Source organism: Nycticebus coucang, chromosome 4, assembly GCF_027406575.1.
Source record: "Nycticebus coucang isolate mNycCou1 chromosome 4, mNycCou1.pri, whole genome shotgun sequence".
NCBI classification, from domain to species: Eukaryota; Metazoa; Chordata; class Mammalia; order Primates; family Lorisidae; genus Nycticebus; species Nycticebus coucang.
Genome location: NC_069783.1, coordinates 140,463,858 through 140,484,232, shown reverse-complemented (window position 1 = coordinate 140,484,232; position 20,375 = coordinate 140,463,858). Strand labels below are relative to the sequence as shown.

General features: G+C 44.0%; 1 protein-coding gene across 5 annotated transcripts in view; it reads right to left on the bottom strand.

Moving 5' to 3' along the window:
• ASCC2 (activating signal cointegrator 1 complex subunit 2) overlaps nt 1–11,365 on the bottom strand; it is a 48,183-nt gene extending 36,818 nt beyond the window's left edge. For 2 of the 5 annotated variants that reach the window (XM_053588003.1, XM_053588001.1), the window contains exons 1-2: nt 11,236–11,349; nt 6,447–6,544 (exon numbers count right to left, since the gene is read on the bottom strand). In XM_053588003.1, coding sequence (XP_053443978.1) covers nt 6,447–6,527 — 81 coding nt within the window. In that variant the 5' untranslated portion in view covers nt 6,528–6,544; nt 11,236–11,349. Of the gene's footprint in view, nt 1–6,446; nt 6,545–11,235 lie in introns of all 5 variants that reach the window. The other 3 variants (XM_053588002.1, XM_053588000.1, XM_053588004.1) reach the window with 3 other exon arrangements.
• Nucleotides 11,366–20,375: the final 9,010 nt, after the last annotated feature.

The following is a 20,375-nucleotide window of genomic DNA, read 5'->3' as shown; positions in this document are numbered from 1 at the left end:
TTAACGTGGCAGAGGTTAGTCAGTGAGGGTCCATTTGCCAAACCACAGCAACGACAACACTTGGCTGTTCTAACCAGTGACCCTCCAAAGAGCTTTTAAGCATAAAGAACCAAGTGTATGTAAGAAAAGGGCAAGGATGCATCCAGGGAACATGGGGCAGCCATTTAAAATTATGTTTTTGGAGAGAATTTAATGACATGGGAAAAAGCTTAGGAAAGAGAAAGCAGGATACAAAACTCTCTAATATAATCAGGCTTTGAGTATTTTTTTTTTTTTAAAGATTATACATATACATACATACATAAAATCTGTGCCAGTGTTCATAGACACTGGCACAGATTTTTAAAAAAGTGTTCATATACACTGGGGATTTTAAAAAAAGAAGTTGGAAAAAAAACAAAAGAAGTTGGGGGCGGCGCCTGTGGCTCAAAGGAGTAGGGCGCCAGCCCCATGTACCAGAGGTGGCAGGTTCAAATCTGACCCTGGCCAAAAACTGCAAAAATAAACAAACAAATAAATAAATAAATCTTAAAAAAAAAAAAAAAAAAAAGAAGTTGGAGGGACAACACCCCAGAGCTAACAGTGGTTATCTCCAGTTTTGGGGGGTGGGTTGAATATATGAGGTTATTTTCCATTTTTTAAAAATGAACACGTGGGGTGGCACCTGTGGCTCAGTCGGTAAGGCGCTGGCCCCATATACTGAGGGTGGCGGGTTCAAACCTGGCCCCGACCAAATTGCAACCAAAAAATAGCCAGGCGTTGTGGCGGGCGCCTGTAGTCCCAGCTACTCGGGAGGCTGAGACAAGAGAATCGCTTAAGCCCAGGAGTTGGAGGTTGCTGTGAGCTGTGTGAGGCCACAGCACTCTACCAAGGGCCATAAAGTGAGACTCTGTCTCTACAAAAAAAAAAAGAACACGTATAACTTTTAAAATTAATTTTTAATTATACAAGTGAGACATGAGCACCTTTTCTTTCAAAACATACAATGCTACAGAGAAGATGAGTCACCTGGGACCAATTCCCAGTCTGTGTCCCCTAAAGGTAACCACTCACCATCTCCTAGGTGTCCTAGAAGACCTCTTCTAGGCATTTAGGTTAAAATATGCATTTGTTTAGGTCTGTTTTCTTTCTTACACAAATGGTATCACCCTGTACCTATCACTGTGCTATAACCTTTTTATAACCAGAAAAAAAAACACCTCAGTAATTTTTTTAAAGAAAAAATTCTAATCAAGTAACTGCAAGTCTCAGCTTAGAATCACAAGCTCCCTCAATCCAGCCCTTACTTTACCATTAACAAACCTTACTTTGTTCACCACAAAGAGAAGATGGGTTTACCTACATAAGGGTTGCTTTCTCTGGGAGAAGTAGAAACACAGGACAGCCAGGCAATACCTCAGCTGTTGTCAACTATAACCCACTCACTTCCGGGTCTGTTAGTCCAGCAGGTATAGGAAAGTTGAGACTGATGGGTTGGTCTCCTCAAGAACCACCTAAGCCTATTGCTTTTTTTTGAGACAGAGTCTTACTATGTTGCTCTTGGTAGAGTACCATTGCGTCCCAGCTCACGGCAACCTCAAACATTTGGGCTTAAGCGATTTTCTTACCTCAGCCTCCCAAGTAGCTGGGACTTTAGGCGCTTGGCACCATGCCTGGCTATTTTTCTGTTACAGTTGTCATTGTTGTTTTAGCAGGCCCAGACTGGCCTCCAACCCGCTAGCCCTCGTATATGTGGCTGGCACCATAACCACTGACCTACGGATGCCAAGCCCCTTCCTGCTGCTTTCTGCAATTTTTCAAACTGTGGAGTCTTCAGGTTCCATAAGAATCCTTGGATCATTTATCTGCAGGACATCCTCCCATTTAAATAAAATTTATACAGCAGAGTTTCAGGCACAAGTCTGTTGAAAAATGAATTCTGCTAACTGAAACAAATTCAAAACAACTGTCTAAACTAAAGCCTAAATCCATCTCCTTGGCTTTCAAGCTTCCTCCCACCTTTATATGTTGACACTTTACCTCTTCATGTCAACTCTCAGGCCAAGCTACTCATTCCCCTGACAAACACCCTCTCCCCCCCAAAAGAATTCTACTTTCCCTACAATCCTATGGGGGGGAAGATGCACATCTAAGCCACCAAGTGAGCACATAACAGCAGAAGTGACAACTCAGACCTAGCAGAGGGTCTGTGGGAGTACAGAAGGGAATTAACAGCCCCTGGAGAATAAGAAACGGCTTCCGAGCAGGCAGCATCTGAGCTGAGCCTTGGAGGATGGGAAAGATTTTTTTAGATGGAAGAAACAGTTTTTACAGAGGCATAAACATGGGCCGTAAAAAAAGGGGACGGATTGTACTGGGTAGTGGGAGATGGATTTGAAGAATGCAGAAATGATGACAATGAAAGTCACCACTTATTGAGGACCTGCCCTGTGCCAGCTGGTCAGCAGACATGTTCCACAACCTACTTCTTTTTAACTACAACAATTAAAAGGGATAATATTCACCCCATTTTACAGAGGAGGAAACAAAGACTCAATAGGTTCAGAAACTTTCCCAAGGTCAAGGGGTTAAGGAGACAACTGAGGCCAGTTTTAAACTAAAAGCTTATATTGCAGACCTACTCAATGACCTACAATATCCATATGTCACCTCAGTCTGGTCGCTTGTCCTTCAGATCCCAGCTCTGACTTCACTTCCTCCAAGAAGCCTAATTCTCACCCCAACTGGTTTAGGAGCTTGCCTGAGCTCTCCCCTTGAACCTCCACTCTGTGCTTCCCTTGACTATATCAAGTGAACAGCATCAAAGTGTTTACAGATTAGTGGTCACTGGGGACAGGAAGAGAGGAAGGGATGGGTTAAAGAGAGGCACTAGGAAACATGGTGGTTTCCAAGTGGAAATGTTTATTTTCTTGACTATGGTGATGGCTTCGGGGGTGTACAAAGATGTCGAGACCAATCAAATGTTCTACTTTTTTTTTGAGACAGAGTCACCTTCAGTAGAGTACCATGGTGTCACAGCTCACAGCAACCTCACACCCTTGGGCTTAAGCAATTCTCTTGCCTCAGCCTCCCAAGTAGCTGGAACTACAGGCGCCCGCCACAACGCCCAGCTATTTTTAGAGATGAGGTCTTGCTCTGGCTCAGGTCGATCTCGTAAGCTCAGGCAATCCACCTGCCGGGTACGAGCCAATGCGCCCAGCCCAAATGGTCTACTTTAAAGGTGCTGTTTATTGTCCTTCAGTGACGCCTCAATAAAGTTACATAAAAGAGAAGGGCCGGCCGGCCTGCCTGCCTTCTCAACTGTCTCCCTTACTAGCCTGTGGGTCTCTGGTGATAGTCTGAGCCTTGCTCACCACAACTTTCCCAGTCCCTACTGTAGTGCCTGACACCAAGTAAGGTCTCCATATACATTCGCTAGCTGAACAAAAGAATAAATGAAGGTAATGAATGACCAGATTCTACCAAGGTCTTTAAAGGGCATTGACTGCCCAACTCAAGTGTGGGGTTTTACTCTGGAGTTAATAAGGGACCATGGAAGATTTCAGAGCAGGGGAGTAGTAGACTCCAGCTATGTTCTCTCTCTTATCCCAATCCGTCCCACCACTCAATGAGGCTTTCTAAGATCCTACCTCTTCTTTGAAGCTATCAGAATAGTCTCTGCCCATCAAATTTCTAATTTCAAATAAAAAACCATTTGGCACTATTTTCCAAATGTTGTACCAGTCTTGTTTTCCTTAAAAGTCCACTCATCCATTCTGGCCCAAGACTTTTTTGTTTGTTTGTTTGTTTTTTAAGAGACAGTCTCACTCTGTTGCCCTGGGTAGAGTGCTGTGGCATAATAGCTCACAGCAACCTCAAAATCCTGGGCTCAAGCAACCTTCCTGCCTCAGCCTCTACAGGCACCCACCATAACGCCTGGCTAGTTTTTCTATTTTTAGTAGAGATGGGGTCTTGCTCTTGCTTAGGCTAGTCTTGAACTCCTGAGCTCAAGCAATCCACCTACTTTGGCCTCACAGAGTGCTAGGATTACAAGTGTGAGCCACCACATCCAGCCCAAGATTATTTCTTTTGAGCCTTAAAGTATAGTCATTTGAATAGTAGCTATTCGACCAACATGACTTCTACTTATTACCCAACAAAGGCAGTATAGTGACTACCCCAAGTTGAGATTAACGTGAAGAGATCTTACCCCAAGTTGAGATTAACGTGAAGAATATAGGGCAGGTACATATCTTAGGACAGTCTTTCAGAAGTTGCAGAGCAATGCTCTTCAGTATGGCCAACAAGATGCTTCCTTGATCAGTCATCTGTCTCCCTCAGCTCATCCCTTTTGTCACCCTACCTCCTACTCAATGCTGCTGTTGCAATGTCTATTGTCATCACAATCCTAACTATAATTTATTCAATGCTTACCATGTTCTAAGCGTAGTGCTAATTCAGACATCTCATTTAATCTTCACAACCCCTGTACCCCCAAAGCTGAGCCTATTACTACCCTTTTTGGATCCTTAGGCTTAGAGAGGTTAAATAACTTGCCCAAAGGCATACAGACAACTATGTGGGAGATCAACACAAAGCCTGTGCTTGGTAATTCTGCTATATTGTTAGCTACCACTATAAGTAACTTGTGGTTGGTGTAAGAGTCAGACTCTCTCAGGACTCCAGGACTGACCGCATACTCCAGTCCTCCAGCCAGATCCACCCTTCTCCTGTTGCTCAGCCTGGTTAGTGTTATTCACCCTTCATACCCAATTCAGAATCCCCCCCTTTCAGGAAGTCTTCCCTGGCTGTGTGCCCTCCCATCAGCCCCAAGACTTCTCTCTGTCTACAAACCCCACTGGTGTGGATCAGAGGCCCGGCCTTTGTACTCAGCCTGGATTTCCTTCCATCATAACACTGATCATACTGTAGAGAAGCTACTGGTCTGTTTTTTTACTGGGCCAGAATCACATCTTTTGTCTTTGTAGCTTCAACACCTGGCACGAGGCCTGGCTGCAGTCCCTGACTCATTTATGGAATGTTTCCTGAGAGCTACTACAATGGGTAAGCAGGAGTGAAAGGCAAAGACCAGGCCCCTGCTCTCATGGTGCCCACAGCCTAACAACCCCAGTGTCTGTTCAGTACGCAGAGGGAGGAATGAGGTGGAATGTCAGACTCAACCACCCCAGGAGCCTGTCTCCACCAATACTGTCCAACAGAACTTTCTGTGATAAAGGAACTGCTCTATATCTTTGCTGGCACTTACCACATGGACCTATTTTAAGTGCATTAAAATTTAACAAAACATCCAGTTCCTTGGTTCACATTTTAAGCACTATCCACATTACAAGTGTTCAACAGCAACATGTGACAAATGGCTACCTATTGGGTAGCTAGTATAATCAATAGGACAGTTCTAGATTTTCTGATAAATATTCTCTATACATAAAAAAAGTGAAAGGAAACGAGAGGCTTCATAGCAGAAAGGTTAAAGGTATGGGCTTCAGGGTCAGCCTAGCTGGGTTCCTATCCTGGCTCCCCTAATTTTCTAGTTCTAGGACTTGAATTCTCAGTTTCCTCATCTGTAAAATGGAGACAATCAGAATACCTATTCATTGAGCTGTGATGTGGCTTAAATGAGATAATCCAGGTGAAGTGTTTTTATGATTTGGCACAGGGCGAGTACTCTGTAACTGTTAAGTACTATTATAGAGAGTATTTAGGAAGTAATAAGAAGGCATCCAAAAGGCAGGACATAGAAGACTAAGTTCCTGTTTCCCACGACTTTACTCAATCCCCTAGAAAACACTTCCTCCTACCTTGTTCAAGTAAGCTCATATTCTTGGGAAAACAAGTGGGCATGGGAACTCCAGTCCCAGCATCTGTCTCCTTTAGTAGCCTGGCACCTCTCCATGGCTCTAATCTCTCTCGGCAGCTGGGCAGTTGGTAATCAGCATGTTCACAGCCTCCTTATTTTTCAGTCTCACAAGCCCTGACGGAGTCTCAGTATGTGGTGCTTTTTATTCCACTTGAGATAAAAGACACCTCAACCTCTGAAATCAGCATTCCCACCAAAGTATGGATAGCAGCTTAGATAGCACAGAAAAAGTCCTACCTGAAACCTGAATACTCTGCACAGGGTCAAATCCCCAAACCTGGCTCTGGGCTGGGTCCATTTCTAGCCCAACTCAAGCTGAGTCAGAACTGCCAACAGACTGATTCAAAATTAAATGCTTTAGGGGGAAGGTGGAGGGTGGTAACAAGGGAAATACTGTTCAAATTCAAGCTGCTTCTCAGAAGGAAACTCCTACCCTAGGCCTGGAAAGGCCTAGTAGTGTCCTGGCTACTGAATCATTGACCATGGTCCTTGGGTCATTCTTGCAGCAGATAAAGAAGGAATTTACTTTTTGCTTCTGAAATCGCAAGATTGAAATATCAGGCTGAACGGCCTCAAGGCACCAGCTCACCAGTGCAGGTGAAGTCCTCAGCTTTCCTGTCTTCGGGTCCTTGTGGGTGAGCTGGAGTTGGTCCAGGGGCAGAGCTGGCATCGTGCTGCGTGACCCTCCTGAAAGGAATATGGATGGGAAGAACAAAGCAGACACATAGACTCTTGGGGGTAGGGCCTGCTCTAGGGCTTCAACTTCTGGCCTTAGGAAGGGGTCTCCAATGCACCTACTAATCCAGATATGGTAACTTTTAAAGCAGTTCTCAATTGTGGAGGAAAATACTTTCCAGGTGACTCCTGATAATGTAGTCCCACCCGCTTTGAGAAGGAACTAGATCATTGTTATTATGGCTCCAGCTCTATTTGCTCAGTAGTCTGTGAGCTCTGTGAGGACAGTGCTCCATGGCTCTCCTTCCCTGTGACCAGCACAGGCCTAGTACAGAATATTTGATAATTAGGCCCCATTAAACATTTGATAATTAAATGAATACAAGGACACTCTTATTACAACTATACCCAGATTTTAAGTCTCCCCGGGTTGGAGCCCTGACCTTTCCTCACTCATAAAGGGTGTTAAGATTTTACAACCTCTCCATGCTTGAAGGAAGGACACAGATGAACAGAATAACCAGGGAGGAAGAGAGAATTCACAGAACACTGTCATTGTAAGCTCCCTTCCACAGGGGCCCAAACTGGGATCAGTTACTGATAGTCCTCAGGCCTTCTGTCTTCCTATCCAATGTTCTTTTTACAATATCACTTAGCCTGACCCACAGGAAAGACACCCATGTTGGTTGAATTATAGAAAGTAAATTAGGCCCCTCACAAGACATGCCATAAAAGGCTGGCACAATCTCAATGATAATGTGATGACAGATTGAGGCCAGGATGAAAAAATTGTCACCTCCTGGGCCCTCAGAGACAAGTTGCAGGGCATGGTGAGCAATGAGCTATTAGCTGTCCTGTGTCTCAGACTTTAGGCCAGGTCTAATGATATGAAAAAAGACTGCTAACCCAAGGTCTCTAATGTAGAGGAGCTCACAGTGCAGTGTTAACAATGATGACAATAACAGTAGCCCCAACATGATTATTAGATGCTGGAGTGCTCTAAGTGCTTTTCTCAGCATTAACTTACTTTGTCCACATTAACTCTTGCTTTACATGTCTTAATGCTCACAACATCTCTAAAGTTCATTTCATTATTATCTTCATCTTATCAATGAGGAAATAGATACTCATGGAAGGTAAGAAACTTGCCCAAGTTCTCACAATTAGTAGGTGATAAAGCAGGTTAGCTCTTGACCACTCACTATACTGTGTCTACTCTAGATGAACTTTGGGGTAGGGTGGGGTGGAAAGGAGTGGAGTGGCTGTCAAAGCATTCTACAGGATGGTTTAAGGAATCAGAAGTTCAGTAGTCTTGATAACGGAGACCAGCCAGGGAAAAAGGATGCTCCAGGCAGAGGAAATAGCAGTGCAAAGGCAAGGAGGGAAAAGCAGCTTGGCACACAAGGAAACTCGGATTTGATTGTTTTAAAGACTTTGAAGGGCTGGGAGGAGTGGCTCAGACCTGTAATCTTAGTGCTCTGGGAGGCAGAGGAGGGAGGATCCCTGGAGCTCAGGAGTTTAAGACCAGCCTGAGCAAGAGCTAGGCCCCATCTCTACTAAAAATAGAAAAATTAGCTGGGCATTATGGTATGTAATATAGCTACTCAGGAGGGTGACGCAGGGAGATCATATAGACCCAAGAGTTTGAGGTTGTTGTGAGCTAAGACGCCACAGCACTCAACCGAGGGTGACCAAGTGAGTCTCTGTCTCAAAAAAAAAAAAAAAAAAAAAGAAAGAAAGAAAGAAAAAAGGAAAAGAAAAGAAAAAAAAAAACAACAGAAGGCAAAGTAATAAAGGGCTGGGGGTAGTTTTAACTTTAAGTTTTGCAAAGCATAATGCCTGCTGTGCTATGTGTATGTTTTTTATAATTGAGTTACTATCTTACTAGCTTCTCACAAACCAAGGATTATTATTTTTATATGTTCAAAGAACAGCCCTGATCCACTCAAGGCAAATACATTAGTGACCAAACTGAAGCTGAAGCTCAGCTCTTTACCTTGGCACCTAGGACTCTTATTCTGAACACATTAAAAAATAATTTTTTCCTAACTGTCCAGCGATGTTGGAAGGGCAGCTGGAAACACCAGTGCAGAAATCTAAATAACTCACAGGTCCAGTTTTTTCCAGGCTCACCTGCCAAAGATGGCAGTGGTAGTGTCAGGTGTGGGAACACAGGGTGGAGAAAGAGTCATGAGGAAAAGGCAGGTCTCTGTCCTTTAAACTGTAGGTTTCAGAGTCCAGGTCTAGACAGGTAGAGACAGCATCTGCTTTCAGAAGAAATTCACTCCTACAAGCCAGTGCCTATAAGAGCAGTTAAGGAACAGCCTGGTATGGTGGTTGAAGAGAGCTCTATAGTTCTGCAGCCTGTAGAACTCTACTGTAGAGTAGAACTCTACTCTACAGGCTGGGGGAGCCTGTAGTTCAATCTCTACTTTTTCTTATCCATTTGGAGAACTGAACCAATTCTTTCATCTCCCTACCCTTCACCTCTTTCTCTGTAATAACAGGATTGTAACAGGACACGATTTCTTTTCTTTCTTTTTTTGAGACAGACTCTCACTCTATTGCCCCTGGCTAGAGTGCTGTAGTGTCATAGCTCACAGCAACCTCAAACTCCAGGGTTCAAGCAACTCTCCTGCCTCAGCCTCCCAAGTAGCTGGGACTACAACCTGCTACAAGACCCAGCTAATTTTTCTATTTTTAGTAGAGACAGGGGTCTTACTCTTGCTCAGGCTGATCTCAAACTTCTGAGTTCAAGCAATCCACCCACCTCAGCCTCCCAGAGTGTTAGGATAACAACCGTGAGCCCTTATGCTTGGGCAGTACACAATTTCTTAGGGTTGCCATGAGAAGTAATCAATGCTAAGTATTTAGCACAGTACATAGCACAAAACAGAAATTCAATAAAGTATTGTTGTTATCCCAGTCCTAACCATGGCAGGGCATTTTGGGCTGCTTCATTTATTCAACAAACACTGATAGAATACATCCTGGGTCCTGAGCGTGTAAATGTCTATCATTTGGTATTACAGCTGTAACAGGAAATTTCCAAAATGGAGCACTGCAGAGAAATGGAGGCTGTTATAGAGAAGATAACCTACAACCTGGATGCTGAAGGACAGAAGGAAAAGATGGGCATTCCAAGCAGGCAGCAAACATGAGCAAGCAAAAGCTCAGAGCCTTAAAAAGTGTGACCTTGAAGAAAATATTTGGTGTTGGTGAAAACATAAAATCAGAAAAATCAGAAAGGATGACCAATGTGAGGAGAGAAGAGGCTGGATAGGGAACATAGAGCCAATTTAAAAAGAGGCTCAAATGCTATCTTTAAAATGCGGGCCTTTAATCTGAAGGCAAAGAAGAGTCATTTAAGTCTGTGTGTAGGTTCATGATTAGAAAGAGATGATGATAAATTGGTGGCAGAGAGTTTTTTTTTTGTTTGTTTTGTTTTTGAGACAGATCTCACTATGTTGCTCTCGGTAGAGTGCTGTGGCATCACAGATCACAGCAACCTCAAACTCTTCAGCTTAAGCGATTCTCTTGCCTCAGCCTCCCAAGTAGCTGGGACTATAGGTGCCCACCACAACACCTGGGTTTTTTTTTGTTGTTGTTGTTGCAGTTGTCATTGTTGTTTAGCTGGCCAGGGCTGGGTTCGAACCTGCCAGCCTCTGTGCCTATGGCTGGTGCCATAACCATTGTGCTATGGGTGACAAGCCCAGAAGAGATCTCTTATGAACCACCAGAGAGGCAAATACTCTTAATAGCTAATTCAATCAAAGATTTTTGAGTACCTACTACGTGTCCCAAAAATTCTAAGGTGGCCAATAACAGACCTGGCCCCACCCTTCATAGAGCTTACAATCTTTATGGGAAAGACAGATATATATCCAATAGCCATACAAGCAAAAATCAGTACCATGAAGTATGCTGTGTAGGTAAGGTTTATGAGGCTATGGCAGCATTTAACTCAGACTTGAGAAAGGGTGATGTGAAGTTTTTGTCTAAAGTATGGGTAGAAATTAACTAGGCAAAGTCGAACTTTAAGTTTCAAAAGAACAAGGACAACAGCCAGGTCTATGTCCGTGTTCACCACTGTATCACCCTGCTTGGCAGGGCAGCAGAAGCCAAAAGTTAGGAAAGGTCTTTCTTCAGGAGGGGAACTCTGCAGAAGCACCAATTATAATGTGGCCTGGCAGCATCCCAAGGGCTACTGCCCCTTCAGTTTTGTCACTCTTCTGGTTTCAATCCAATATTACTCTCTTCAGAGACCTTTTGATAGCCCTACCTAAAGTATTCACTCTCCCTCAGCTTTAATTATCTTGTGCATTTACTCGTCGTTGACTGTCTCCTCCTACTAGATTGCAATCTCCAAGAGTGCAGCTACCTGATCTGTCTTGCTCTGTACCCGCAGTGCCTAGATCTGTGCCAGGCATGCAAGAAGCGCTCGATTAATATTTGTTGAATGAGTAAATGAACCCTGAGGAAACTGAAGACCTGTGGAGGTGGGCGATCCGTGGCTGGTCCAAAGCCATTCTTAGGGCCAAGCCTATGGAGGGGCGGGGATGAATCATGGCCCCTGGGGCAGCGTAAGCCTCTGCTCTGCCGTCGAAGCCTGGGGCTGGGGGAGCCGAGGCTGCCCCAGGTACAGCCGCTGCTCCTCCCAGCCTTCGTGCTTCGCATCCGGCAAGGCCTAGCCACGCACTCACCTCGGCGGCTCCACCACCGGCACTGTGCCGCTGCTGCCGCCGCCGCCGCCGCCGCCGCCGTTCACGGTGACGCTCCCAGAGCGCCCGCGCTTCCGGAGTCAAAGGGCGATTCCGCCGGCGCGGACAGGAAACCTCGGCCTGGGGCCACGCCCCTTTCCAAGATCCCGCCCCCATAAGTAGTTGGCGTAGTTATAATCACGCCGCCTTCCTCTGCCAGCTCCCCTGCTGCCTTCGCGGAGGGCATAGGCTCTATAGGTCTATGAGTGCCACATGAGTATGCCGGGTCAGCCGAGGGCATGTTATGTGATTTCCACGTCTCGGAAGAGCCGAGCTTCGTACCCCGGCTTCAACTTCCTTCCCAGCCTTCTCAGTCATAATTGGACAAATTTAACCCAGAAGAGAAGCTTGAAAAATTCAAAAGCATAAACATGATGTTGAGCAAAATAAGACAGAGTAACAAGTACATACTACAATTTCATTTATAGGAAGTTCTAGAACAGGCAAAACTAATGAGTGGTGATGGTGTTAAGACGGTGGTTACCTCTGTGGTTGGTGAACTGGGAGGGACCTCAGCTAAGTCTTGGGTCATCCCTTGTCTCCTTCTTGGTGTTACTGGACAGAACGGGTAGGGCAGCCTGTCACTGTCCAGCCAATGTGTGTGTGTGTGCGCGCGCGCGCAGAATATAGGTCCAATATCTTTATTCTTAGAAAACCATCGATTGTGGAGAATAGCCTCTCCAAGACTGTCATTTCATTTCCAAAACCACAGTTGTATACATAAAAGTGAAAAGCAAAAACCTAACCTTTATCTTAAGCAACAGTAATTAACACTTAGCTTAAACAAGAATAACCCTTTTTTAATTAATTTATTTTTATTGTTAAATCATAGTTGCATACATTAGTGCAATCAAGGGGTACAATGTGCTGGTTTCATATACAATCTGAAATATTCTCATCAAACTGTTCAACATAGCCTTCATGGCATTTTCTTAGTTACTGTATGTAGGCATTTGTATTCTGCATTTAGTAAGTTTCGCCTGTACCCATTCTAAGATGCACCATAGGTGTGGCTCCATCCATTACCCTCCCTCCACCATGACCTAAGAAGAACAATCCTTATCTTAAACAACAATAATCGGCATAACCTACTACCCAAATAGTATTTCTAATTCAAAAGTTAATCTCCTAAATCAATTGCCCTAAACTACTCAAGATAGACACTTTTAGGTTAAAGCTGAATTTACAAAACAAGAAGGATGGAAAACAGGAGGTGAAGGTCAGGAGACTGGCTAGACCAGGTGTGTGGTCTTGACCTTAGCCTAATTGACTCCATCTTATTGTCACTACATGTGCTATCATTGGTAGTGGCTACAGAGTTGTGTTCACTTAGGAAAATTTATCAAATTAAATACTTAAGATTTGTGCACTTTTCTGTCTGTACGCAGTACAATTTTTTTTTAGTCAAGAAGGCTTGAGAGTAGGATGTGATTTTTGTACAGAAGGTTTCAGGTGGTGTAAGGTAAATGATTCCCAAACCTGGCTGTAAATCAAAATCATCACAGAAATCTAGTCAAGAATGCACATAGGTGGCTTCATGTCAGTCTCTGGCACATAGCAAAGGTTCAAAAACAACCACCATCATTATCAGGGTGTTGTGGAAACTCTTGTTGGAGTGTATAGCTCAACCTGGGCGATCATCACATATTACTCAGCACCCTTTTAGTGCCAACTATCTGCACTGGAGCTACAAGAACTGTTTAGTACAGTGTCTGTCCTCAAAGAACTTGCAAGGTAGAGATGCAAAAAAACCAATAGCTGTGAAGCAATGTGATAAATGAAAGATACTAAGGAAGTAGGGGAGATGGGCACTAAACCAGAAATGGGATTAGAGGGATTGGGTACTACATGTAAATAGCTGTGTAACAAAATATCACTGACTTTCTGCTTATAACATCAGATGTTTATTATCTCACATTTTCTGTGGATCAGGAATCTGGGCATGGCTTAACTGGCTCCTTTGTGTCAGGGACTCCCGTGAGTCTGCAATCAAGGTAGCAGCCAGAGCTGGAGTCTCATCTGAAGATTCAACTCAAAAAGGATCTGCTCCCAGGTTCACATGGTTGTTGGCCAAATTCAGGTCCTTGACAATTGTTGCAGTGAGGGCCTTCCCAAGTTCCAAATCCTAGCTGGATTTTTGGCCAGAACTCCCCCATTCCTTCTCATATGGACTTCTTCAGTATGGCAACCTGCTTCATCAAAGCATGCAAGCTGAGGAGGCAATAAGGAGAGTCTGCTAGCAAGATAAAAATCACAATGTTTTTAGAAAACTTTCTTAGAGACAGGGTCTTGTTCTGTTGCTCAGACTAAAGTGCAGTGGCACAATCGTAGCTCACCATCTCTGTATCCTCAAATTCCTGGGCTTAAATAGTCCTCCCACCTCAGCCTCCTGAGTAGCTGGGACTATAGGAATGTGCCACCACACTCAGATAATTTTTTTTTTTACATTTAATTTTTTGTAAAGATCAGGTCTCATTATGTTGCTCAGGCTTAAACTCCTGGGTTCAAGAGATCCTCTTGTGTTGGCCTCCCAGAGTACTAGGATTACAGGTGTGACCCACTGCACCTGGCCAGAAATCACAGTCTGATTTAACCAGATTCCCAAGGTGATACCACCTTTGCCATATTCTGTTAGTTAGATGTGAGTGCAAATCCTAGGTCCTGTTCATAGGGGATTATACAAGGGCATGAAAAACAAAAGGTGGTGCCAGTTCGGGCCATCTCAGAGTCTGCCTGTCACAGATATTTATTTATTTATTTTACATTTGAGACAGAGTCTCACTATGTTGTCCTTGATAGAGTGCTGTGGCATCACAGCTCACAGTAACCTCAAACTCTTGGGCTCAAGCAGTTCTCTTGCCTCGCCTCCCAAGTAGCTGGGACTATAGGCACCCACCACAACACCTGGCTATTTTTTTGTTGCAGTTGTCATTGTTGTTTAGCTGGCCTGGGCAGAGTTTGAACCCACCAGCCTGGGTGTATGTGGCTGGTGACCTACCGATGGAGCTACAGGTGCCACCCTGCCACCGACATTTAGAGGACACAGGTCTGCAGCAGAGAAAGTGGAGGTGCAGGCTTGGCGCCTATAGTTCAGAAGCTAGGGCACCAGCCACATACACCAGAGCTGGCAGGTTCAAACCCAGCCTGGGCCTGCCAAACAACAGTGACAACTACAACAACAACAACAACAAAAAGTAGCCGGGCATTGTGGCGGGCGCCTGTAGTCCCAGCTACTTGGGAGACTGAGGCAAGAGAATCACTTACGCTCAAGAGTTGGAGGTTGCTGTGAGCTGTGACACCATAGCACTCTATGGAGAATGACATAGTGACACTCCCCCTCAAAAAAAAAGAAAGTGGCGGCACAGAGAGGTAATGTCCACATTTGTCACACCCTTACTTCACCTGGGTGCTGGAATGAGCAGTTTACATATATTATCTCCTTAACTCTTTATAAGAATTGTAAGAGATAAAAACTATTATTATCCCATTTTATAGAGAGGTATAGAGACTAGACCAGAGTCACAGAGCTGATAAATGGGTAGAATGGGTATTTGAACCCAGTTCTGCCTGCTCCAGAGCCTGGGCTCATAACCACCACCCTGCCAACAGCCTTCCCAAGTTCCAATCAGGCAAGTTTAGAGGGTCTCAAGTGCCACAAGCTGTGTCAGATAAGTGGATAGTCCCCTTTATTACTGTCAATTTTTTAGGCAAGCTGATTCTCTACTGACATGGAAGGAAGGACAGAAAAAAGTGCCAGAAACTTTGTCTTTTTCCTCTATCATCACATACATTGGGAACATAGAAAATACAATCTGGCTCAGCGCTTGTAGCTCAGCGGCTAGGGCACTGGCAACATACACCAGAGTTGGCAGATTCAAACCCAGCTGGGGCCTGCCAAACAACAATGACAACTGCAACAAAAAAATAGCTGGACCTTGTGGCGGGCACCTATAGTCCCAGCTACTTGGGAGGCTGAGGCAAGAGAATTGCTTAAGCCCAGGAGTTGGAGGTTGCTATGAGTTGTGACACCTCGGCACTCTACCGAGGGCAACATAGTGAGACTCTGTCTCAAAAAAAAAAAAAAAAAGAAAGAAAGAAAAAGAAAATACAATCTATCTTGGTGATTGGCAGCCTTTGGTACTGAAAAAAGTTAAAATGGGACTTCTGGAAAAATGTATGCATTGGTTTCATCTTGCCCTATGGGTGCAAAGATATTCGTCACTGAGATTTTGAAGCTAAGTAACATGCCTGGGAAAAGAGAAAAATATACAATAAGACTTCTTTTTTTTTTTTTTTTGTAGAGACAGAGTCTCACTGTACCGCCCTCAGGTAGAGTGCTGTGGCGTCACACGGCTCACAGCAACCTCTAACTCTTGGGCTTACGCGATTCTCTTGCCTCAGCCTCCCGTACAATAAGACTTCTAACTTCTCCAAGCATAACTAAGTTTCCTCATCTGTGAAAAAGGCTCATTAGCCAGATGCAGTAGCTCATGCCTGTAATCCCAGCACTGTGGGGAGCTGAGGTAAGAGGATTGCTTGAGCTCAGGAGTTTGAGGCTTGTCTGAGCGAGTGAGACCCTGATTCATGAAAAAAAATTGAAAAAGCCCAGCCGGGCACCATGACGAGCACCTGTAATCCCAGCGGCTTTGGAGGCTGAGGCAGCAGGATGCCCACAGCCTGAGTCTGAGGTTGTAGTGAGCTGTGATGCTGTTGCACTTTGCTCAGGGCATAGGGTAGAACTCTTGTCTCAACAAAAAGAAGAGAAAAAAAGAAAAAGGGTCATTAATATAGCCTTATCATCATTAGAAGGCTTAAATGAGATAATATGGACAAATGACAAGCACAGAATAGGTGCTAGAGAAGTTCTAGTGGAAAAGAAAGGAGGAAGGGAAGGAGGGAGGAAGGAAGGCTCCAAATTGGTTGGTTTCTTTTCTTTCTCTCTTTGCCTAAAGAGCTTAATGAGGAATGTGAGCTTCCAAAGGATGCATTCTTGTCTGACTAGCATGTGTCCAGCAGAAATCAAATTTAAAATGCAGTTTATTGGCTCACTGCCCATACACAGTGGTTATGGTGCCAGCCACATACACCAAAGTTGGTGGGTTCCAGCTAAAACAACAATGACAACTGCAACAAAAAATAGTTGGGCCTTGTAGTGGATGCCTGTAGTCCCAGCTACTTGGGAGGCTGAACAAGAGAATCGCTTAAGCCCAAGAAGTTGAGGTTGCTGAGAACTGTGATGCCATTGCACTCTACCAAAGGCAACATGGTGGGACACAGTCTCAAAAGAATAAAATGTAGTTTATTTATTTATTTTTTTGGTTTAACTATTTTTTAATTTTCACTTTATTCAAATTAATATGAGGATACAATATTTAGGTTACATTGTCCTCACTTCCAGGGTAAAGTTTTATTTGTAGAAGAGCCCCTCATCTAGGGGGCGCGTTATACACCCTTACAATGCGCACAGTAGATAAGATCCGGCCTCATGCCCTCCCGCCCTCTGGCAGTCATCCTCCTCCCTCCCACCTCCCACTTCTCTCTACCCCCAGACTGGACTATAATAGTGTTTTATTGTCCTTATGAACATGTAATTGTTTATATATTGATTTCATATTAGTATGGGGTACATTGGATATTTATTTTTCCATTCTTGAGATACTTTACTAAGAAGACTATATTTCAACTCCACCCAGGTAAATATAAAAATGTAAAGTCTCCATCTTTTTTAATGGCTGAATAATTTCCATGGGATGCATATACCACAGTTTGGCACTTAGGTTGCTTCCTTGGTTTGGCAATTATGAATTGAGCTAAAAATGAAGTTTAACAGGGGAAGCCTCAAACCATGCATGTCATTTGCAAACATGTAAACTCTGAGGGATTTCTTGGCCTATGTTCTCTTCTCTCCTCTAGATTAAAAGCAGAACAACAACTAATTTACTTTAAGAGCAAATATTTGGATCAGTAAAGGAGGAGAGTGCTCATAATATTTATAACTAATCATGTCTGGGGGTAACTAGGGAGAAAACTGTAAGTAACTGAAGCTAGAAAAGAGGCAGAGGAATATCTGGATCTAAGTCTTGCCGGGCCCAGACACTTTGAGTCACCTCAGAGGAATAGCACTGCCTTTCTTGGCACTTCAGTCCTCTAGCAAGCATGCGTTTGCAGAACATGCTTGTTGAGATTAGCTGTTTGGCCTATCCAGTATTCATTTCCCACCAATAGCAATTTGATTTCTCCCTCCTGTTCCAGTCCATGTGGAATGGGGTTGATTCCTTACCCAGAGTTTGGGGGTTCAAAATTGTGTATCATTTAATGCTGTATAACAAACCATCTCCAAATGCAGTGGCTTTTAAATAGTTATGATAACATATTATCTCACATGATGTGTGTGGGTAAGGAATTCCAAAGTGATTTGGCTGCGTGGTTCTGGCTCAGGGTAACTCAGAAAGATGCAATCAGGTATCAGCTGGGTCTGCGGTCATCTGAAGGCTTGCTTAGAACCAAAGGATCCACTTCCAATGTGAATTGTTCACTCACATGGCTGGCAACTTGGTACTGGCTGTTGGCAAAGAGGCTTCAGTTCTTGTCTATGTGGCTGCTTGAATGTTCCCACAATATGGCCCCTGGCATCTCTCAAAGGGAACAATTTAAGAGATCAAAGAAAAAGCAACAATTCCTTGATGAGCCAGCCTCAGATGTTACATGCTGTCACTTCAGCCATGTTTCTATTGGTCACATAGGCCAGCCTGGGCTGAATCATACATATTATGAAACAAATAATAAAAAAAAAAAGACTAGGCCAGGCATGATGGCTCATACCTGTAGTCTTTGGCAGGCCAAGACAGGAGGATTGCTTGAGTCCAAGAGTTTAAGACCAGCATGAGCAAAATAGGGGTACTCCATTTGTACAAAATATAGAAAAATTGTCCAGGTGTGGTGGTGCATACCTGTAGTCTCAGCTATTCATGAGGCTGAGGGAGGATGGTCACTTAAGTGCAGTCGTTTAGGTTACTGTGAGCTATGATGGTGCCACTTCACTGTGGCCTGGGAAACAGAGTAAGATCCTGTCTAAAAAAACACACACATACACACACCACCACCACCATCAACAGCAACAACAAACCCATGATGGGCCAGCCTTGGTTCATTGTGGAAGGGACTATACGAGGGCATAAATATCAGAAGGTAAGATTATTGGGGGCCATCTTGGAATCTGGCTGCCACATCATTCTAACCTGAGCCTGGACAGTTAGCATTATTTTAAACCTTCAGCTATAGTGATTGGTTCAAGAATAGATACATGATCCAAAGCTATTCAATGACACCCAAATTCTGGGATAATTATTTGGAGGCCAAGGGAAAGAGAAACTCTATTCTTTGTGAGTAGTTAGCAATAAGAATGAATTAGACCTATAGCAGCCAGAGTCCAGTACCTGGAACCTGACACTGAAGCCAACACAACGAAAAGCAGAGCCAAGGAAAGGAATGGCAAGCAGGGGGAGAATGAAAGAGAGAGATGATACCGTCTGGGCCCTGGATCCCAGTGCACCCGAATTCAGATCCATCTAGAACAGGCGTCCTCAAACTGCGGCCCGTGGGCCACATGAAGCGGTGTGAATTGCATTTGTTCCTGTTTTGTTTTTACTTCAAAATAAGATATGTGCAGTGTGCACAGGAATTTGTTCATAGTTTTTTTGTTTTTTTTTTAACTACAGTCTGGCCCTCCAACGGTCTGAGGGACAGTGAATTGGCCCCCTGTTGAAAAAGTTTGAGGATGCGTGATCTAGACTTTACTCATTCCTATTTTGCTTAAGCCATTTTGAGTTGGGCTTCTGTCCTAACACAATTTCTAGATGTTCAGTCCTTCTCATGTATAGTTGACCAGCCTTTTCTAAGCATTATGGCTAGCACCCATTGAGGAAAGAAGGATGAGATTGCTAGCTGTTGAAGCTCATGACCAGTGGAGCTGGCATTATAAGTCACTACATAGAAATAGGGAGACATTTTGGGCACCCACGGATTGGTACTCTTTTTTTTTTTTTTTTTTTTGTAGAGACAGAGTCTCACTTTATGGCCCTCCGTAGAGTGCCGTGGCCTCACACAGCTCACAGCAACCTCCAACTCCTGGGCTTAAGCGATTCTCCTGAGTAGCTGGGACTACAGGCGCCTGCCACACAATGCCCGGCTATTTTTTGGTTGCAGTTTGGCCGGGGCCAGGTTTGAACCCGCCACCCTTGGTATATGGGGCTAGCGCCTTACCGACTGAGCCACAGGCGCCACCCGGATTGGTACTCTTTAACTAGACCTAGGGAATTCAGAAGAGGTCCATAATAAAAAGGTAGGAAATGGATTGGTTGTGGAGTCTTATGGTCTATATGTTAATTCCAATTATATCTCCTACTCGCTGAGCAACCTCGGACAAGTTACTTAGCTTTGCTAAGCTCCCATTTCCTTATCTGCATGATGGGAATAGTAATATTTGTTCAACCTACTATGTTAACTCAGCAAACATTCACTATGTGCCAAGTGCTATCAATAAAGCAATGAAAGAATCAATTCTAGCCTTTGAAGTTCATAGTTTTGCTTGGAATATGAATAAAATGGGTGGCGCCTATGGCTCAAGGAGTTGGGTGCTGGCCCCATATACTGGAGGTGGCAGGTTCAAACCCAGTCCCAACCAAAAAAAACTGCAAAAAAAAAAAAAAGAAATATGAATAAAACACGAGTTACAGCATGGTTTGAGAAGTGGTGCTAAAGACATACACTTTGTGCTCATACAGGTAAAAACACCCCATATATTGGGATATGCATGGACTTTCTAGAAAGGATGCTATACAAATCTGAGTTTTCAGGAAATCTAGGAACTGACAGGTTGGAAAAACATAACGTGGAAAGAACACAGCCTAGGAAAAAATCCCAGAGGTATAAAAGATGGGGGACCATTCAGGAAATTGCAAGTCGATATGTATAGCTTGAATCCCAGGAGTTGAGGGTGTCTTAAAGAAAAGGCAGGTTATAGAGGGCTTTGTAGACCTTGATGAGGAGCTGATGGGGAGAAGATCCTGGGGTTTGAATACAGC